The sequence below is a fragment of the Hipposideros armiger genome, unplaced genomic scaffold (assembly GCF_001890085.2).
Source record: "Hipposideros armiger isolate ML-2016 unplaced genomic scaffold, ASM189008v1 scaffold_988, whole genome shotgun sequence".
In the NCBI taxonomy this organism is placed as follows: Eukaryota; Metazoa; Chordata; class Mammalia; order Chiroptera; family Hipposideridae; genus Hipposideros; species Hipposideros armiger.
The window spans coordinates 241,436-247,043 of record NW_017732338.1 but is presented as its reverse complement, the minus strand read 5'-3'; the positions used below and the strand labels follow the sequence as shown (position 1 = coordinate 247,043).

Below are 5,608 nucleotides of genomic sequence, written 5' to 3'. Positions count from 1 at the left end.
TTTCTACTGAGCATTTCCTTGAATTTTTCATTGGTGAGCGGTAGCACCTGGTAATTTCTACAGGGTAATGACCTGAAATGTTAACCTCCACTCCCACTTCAAGATCTGATACTGTAAAATCACCAAATTAGCCCTCTGGCTTTTATCTGTCAGTTTCCAGGGCCCGGTAGTGCAGACAAGCGCCAGAAGCAGTCCACAGGTACCATCCCATCAACACCTGGTGGCTCCCTGAAGTAGCAGTGATTGTGAGGCCATTTGGGGCAGTACTATGCCTTAGCTCACCGCCCAAGAGTGACAACAGGGAGCATGTATGACACATGTATGAAACACTAGTATCGACTGTTCCTCTCAACTCTGAACTTGTTTTAAAACTTTAATAAACGCGTCCCTTTTTCTCTACCCGTAGGATATCATGCCATGAGGCCGAAGTTTTTGTTTGCTGTTGTGACCCTAGAACGAACAGGAAAGGCCTGACGTGGGGCAGGTGCTCATTACGTTCTAGTTGAAGGAATGTTGCTCATTTGCTCTTTTGGGCCCAAGATCGCTCCCACTCGGCCTCAGGTAGCCACTGAGCCTTTCCAACCCACACTGTGCGTTCCATCCCAGATGCTTTTTGTCACCACTCGTATGTCGAGTGGATATAATACTGACAATTTTATAAAGCTTTACAGTTTCCAAAGTTTCTCGCATGTCTTTTTGTATGTGAACCTGACAATAGCTCCCGGTTTTTCCACAGGGCATTGTTACTCCCTATCTAGCTCTAGAAATGTTTGTCTTTTCCAAAGGTACTCGAGTATTGGGTGACAAAGCCAGCAGATGTCAGTGCAGAAATCTTTCCACAAACCTGAAGAGGAGATTGGGGTAAGCCTGCAATGGCTATAGGAAAATAAAGGACAATTAGGTTTTTTTTAAGCTGGGGCAGTTTTTTTAAGCTGCCTTTTCTTAAGGGAAAAGGCAGAAGTTGGGTTGCTCTAATGTCTCCCCACTCCTCAACAAGAACATCTGGGTCAGTGAGGACATGCTCTCTTTGAAGCCTGAATATGGACATAGAAAAGGTGATTTTAGGAACTGTCCAAAAATCTTTTGATACTCTTCCCTGCAAAAAATGGAGCCTAATTCCTTTTTCCTTGAGTGTGGGCTGGGTTTAGAGACTGGCTTATACTGAAGAGAATAAGGTCCATGGCATAAACCATGGTGCTGCCCTGGAGACTAGGCCCCAGGCCCTAGCAGGTACGTGCTTCCTGCTTGCTCTCAGGTCACTGTCCTGGGGGACCCTGCTGCCATGTTGGGAGGACATTCTGGCAGCTCTGTGGAGACGCCTGCATGATGAGAACCTGATGCCTTCTCCCATGGCCAGTGAGGGACCCCCAGCAGCATCGGAGGGAGCCGGGTCAGCCCCATCAAGCCCCTAGCTGACTGCAGCCCTTGCAGACAGCTTCACTCTACTTCTTGAGAGATTCTGAACAAGAACCATGCAGCTAATCCACTCTGGTTCCTGACCTGCAGAAACTGTGCCAGGTAATAGATCTGTTCTTTTAAGCTGCTAGCTTTTTGGGTAATTAATTATACTACAATAAATAACTGATGCAATAGGTAAAAAAAAGAGTAGTTAGGAGTCATTTGGTTGACTCCACTAGTGTACACAAGATTACCAAGTCCCATAGCTCTCTGCACCTTCCCACAGGGAGGTCTGCGCTCATTACTGGGCCTTAGTCATGACTGAGTAATTGACAGGATTTTCTTTTGCTGCTGGAGACCAGGTTAGTGCTGTTAAGGATTTAGAAAGAGGGTGAAGTCTAGTAGCTGCTCAGGTAAGGTTGCTTTGCAGGTATGCACCTCGCATGATCACCTCTAACTATCAGCTTTGGAGAGGGGGGGAAAAAATCTCACTTTTCTCCCAGTTCACCTAGCAATGAGTAAAACCCCTGGGAGTCAATTTCCCTGTGACCAGACATTGATTTTAATATCAGGATACCATTAATGTTTAAAAAAACATTTCCGAGCAAACAGCTAACAAACAACATTCATGTGTCCTCCCCTTTATTTATAAAGCTTTTTTACATTTATGGTCAAATTTGATTAATAAAACAAAATCGTGAGGTGTGTTGGAACTGGGAAACCTAGTTAGGGCCCAGTTATTTTCCAACAGGAATTTTCAGCATAGGAAGCTTGGTGTCAATGCACGCTGAGTTAGACATTGGAACTGAGCCCTTCTTTCTCTCTCATAGCCCTCCCTTGTTTTTGGAAACTGTACATTCCTGGTCAGATATACTTGTTAAATAACCATTACGAATCAGTATGTAGTGACTCTGTATTTTTCCAATATAAACTAACAATCAGTTATGTCACAGGTTATTTTAGATGCTACTTTCCTTAACTATGAAATGGATACTTTATTTCCTCAAGAGATTGCTTTAAAGTTTAATTGTGGTGTTATATGAAAGTGTCTAGGACAGTGCCCCGGAGAATGCACTAGGTGCACATAAATACTCATGGAACTCAATTTCATCCCAGAATCTTAGTTTGGTGTGCCTAGCATAGATTTGGGAAAACACACCGAAATCATCTGATACGATTACATTAAGTAGTCACTCTTGTCATTGTTTGAGTTTTAGGACCAATCCCATTTGATTAGTAACACGTAAGCAACTCATTTTAAGGATGTCACTTCTGCTAACAGGCAATCTTATTTCTCTGAAGATTTCTGTTAGTTTTTGTCTCACAAGGGAAAATTTCCCAAACTTCTCTTCCAAATCTGGATACAATTTGGATCACAGGAACTATCTCTGTTTAGGAGGCAGGAAAGATGTTGAAACAATTAGATGAGAACAAATGCTTCCTGGTTCTGTCCTCTGAGATATTGAACAGGAGAGTAAGTATGGTCACCAAGAATTCATTACAAGTGATGCTTAGGGTGTACTCTCTGCAATGGGATGTGCTGCTAAGCCTTTCCTACTGATGTGGCTGTCACGAAAGAGGTTCTGAAATGTGAAAAATGGTTGTTTATATATCTCTGCTGGTTATAATAGGTTTCTTACCTGGACAAGATTAGAAATAGTGTACTTCCTGAGATGGAAACTGGTAGAAGGTGCATTTAATTTCTTTCATCTACCTAAGTGGCCTGAAAGAGGGTGTATAGGAATGACAGCTCTGTATTAGAAAATATGTCTTGAGTGTAGCAGTTGATCGTCTAACTTGAAGGAAAGAAAGGTCTCAATTTTTAAAACTGGAGACAATTGAATGCCTAGCAGTTATACGAAGAATTTTTAAATTTCACTTGTAACCAGATAAAGATTAAAACAATGAACTACTGTATAACGCCAAGCAGATTGGCAAAATCAGAAAGCTGGGTATACCAACTGTTGCATGAGAGATTTTAACAATATTAACCCTCCCTATCCTGAACACAGTATATGTTTCCATTTATTTGTATCTTCTTCATTTTCTTCAGTATCTCATAACTTCCCGAGCACAGGTCTTTTTCCTCCTTGGTTAAATTTATTCCTAGGTATTTAATTTCTTTTTCATGCAATCGTAAATCAGTTTGTTTTCTAAATTTTTCTTTCCGATATTTTGTTATTGGTGTATAAAAATGAAACCGATTTCTGAATATTAATTTTCTATTATGCTACTTTACTGAATTCATTTCTGAATTCTGATGTTTTTTGGTGGACTCTTTAGAGTTCTCGCTATATAGTATGTCATCTGCAAATAATGACACTTTTACTTCTTCCTTTCCAATTTGGATATATTGTATTTATTTTTCTTGTTTGACTTTTGTAACTAGGACTTCCAATGCTGCGTTGAATGAAAGTGGTGAAGGTGGATGTCCTTGTCTTGTTCCTAATCTTAAATAGTTTTCAGCTTTCCATCGTTTAGTAGGTTAGCTGTGTGCTTGGGTAATAAGGCGCTCTTCTAAACAATGGGGTTTAATTAAGCACCGCCCTTCCTATTTTCCTGAAAATGTGTGTGAGGGCATCTGGTCTGATAACTCTCTGAACATATAGCGCTGACCCTACCAGTTTTCAAACAGGTCCGCAGTACCACTATATAAAGGAAGGGCAGATTCGCTTGGTAGGCTGTGCTTGCTCAAACTGCAAACATGTCAGGACGTGGCAAAGGCGGCAAGGGGCTCGGGAAGGGTGGCGCCAAGCGCCACCGCAAGGTGCTGCGTGATAACATCCAGGGCATCACCAAGCCCGCTATCCGGCGCCTGGCCCGGCGCGGCGGCGTCAAGCGCATCTCTGGGCTCATCTACGAGGAGACCCGCGGGGTGCTCAAGGTGTTCCTGGAAAACGTGATCCGGGACGCCGTCACCTACACGGAGCATGCCAAGCGCAAGACGGTCACGGCCATGGACGTGGTGTATGCGCTCAAGCGCCAGGGCCGCACCCTCTACGGTTTCGGGGGCTGAGTTTCCACCCGCGAGCTCACTTTGTGGAGAAAAACCAAAGGCCCTTTTCAGGGCCGCCCACTCCCTCGAGAAGAGCTGTGCGTTCCACCTTCATTTTTTGTGTTCTTATATCCTTCGTTTGGACGTGACTGCGTATTTACTTTAGTTGGAAGCGTAAGATGGAAAACGACTTAACGGAGTTCCTAACCAGTCGGCGCCCCCGGTATCGGGAGGTGGGAGAGGCGAGAGAATTTAACTGCGATTCCAGGCTTGGGGGGGGGGGAGCGGGGGTGAGAGCAAAAGGCTCCTGGGCCCCAGCTTTCTCCCGCAGGGCCCTCACCCTCCCTTGTCTCTGCGATACCCGCCGCAGCCGCGGTGCCGGCGAGGAGGCCGTCGGCAGGGACCGGAAGTCCCGGGGCGCGGCGGAGCGCGTTAGTCCGGGGCGGCCCAGCGAACGAGCAAATGGCAGAAACCTGTGCGGTGCTGCCATAGCCAGCAAAACGCGGGTTGTGTCGGCCCCAAGCGATGTCAGGAAGGGTTGTCAAACTTGACTCCCCTCCACCCCATACACCGGGCTGAGCGCCGTCACCCGCACACCTGGGGTCCTTGGGGTTAAATAGCGCTAACTGGACCTCGCTGTTTCCCGTCCTCAGGCTAGGTCCCTCCTAAACCTGAGGCCAAGCCGTTTCTAAGTGACCAGGCCCGGGAGCCGGTGTCCTCACTCGGGTCTCCAGCTCTGTGCACCAGGGCATGACTGCGCGTGGAAAGGAGCTCCCTCCTGCGGGACAGGCTCCTGGGCGGCCCGGCCGCCACCCCACGCCCTCCGCCTACAGGCATTCCGCTCGGTGCGTGATTAAGGCGCCAGGGCGCTCCTTCTACCGCTTCTGTGGTTAGTTCTTCAGACCGCCATTTAATTATGCTAAGTCCTGTCCTTAGGGCCACCCACGAAATGTAAGAGCTGTAGGCATTTTTAAAATCCTTAATTTCGCTCGGGTCACGTTAGCGTAGTCTTTGTGAATTCGCTTGGAAACATCAATTTTGTAATGCTAGAAAAAGTGCATTTTGGTACCACCCCGCCCCCTTCCTGACCCTAGCATGTCCCTCACCTAGTAAAGTGGCAAAACCTCAGGTGACTCAAATCTACGTCGGCAGTTTTGACTCTTGGTGAAATCCGGACTCCTTCGCGCTCCAGTGTGGAGGGCAAAGTAGTTATGA

At 46.1% G+C, this 5,608-nt stretch overlaps 2 protein-coding genes across 2 annotated transcripts in view; both read left to right on the top strand.

The window, feature by feature from the left end:
* Window positions 1-5,608, top strand: part of LOC109375740 (histone H3.1-like) — a 9,213-nt gene that overhangs the window by 2,194 nt on the left and 1,411 nt on the right. Inside the window, exon 2 of the mRNA XM_019631264.1 lies at window positions 3,682-3,741. Coding sequence (XP_019486809.1) covers window positions 3,682-3,741 — 60 coding nt within the window. The remainder of the gene's footprint in view (window positions 1-3,681; window positions 3,742-5,608) is intronic.
* LOC109375759 (histone H4) lies at window positions 4,095-4,434 on the top strand. The gene has a single exon (XM_019631289.1). It carries the CDS (start codon window positions 4,103-4,105, stop codon window positions 4,412-4,414), a length of 312 nt encoding a protein of 103 aa, XP_019486834.1. The 5' UTR covers window positions 4,095-4,102; the 3' UTR covers window positions 4,415-4,434.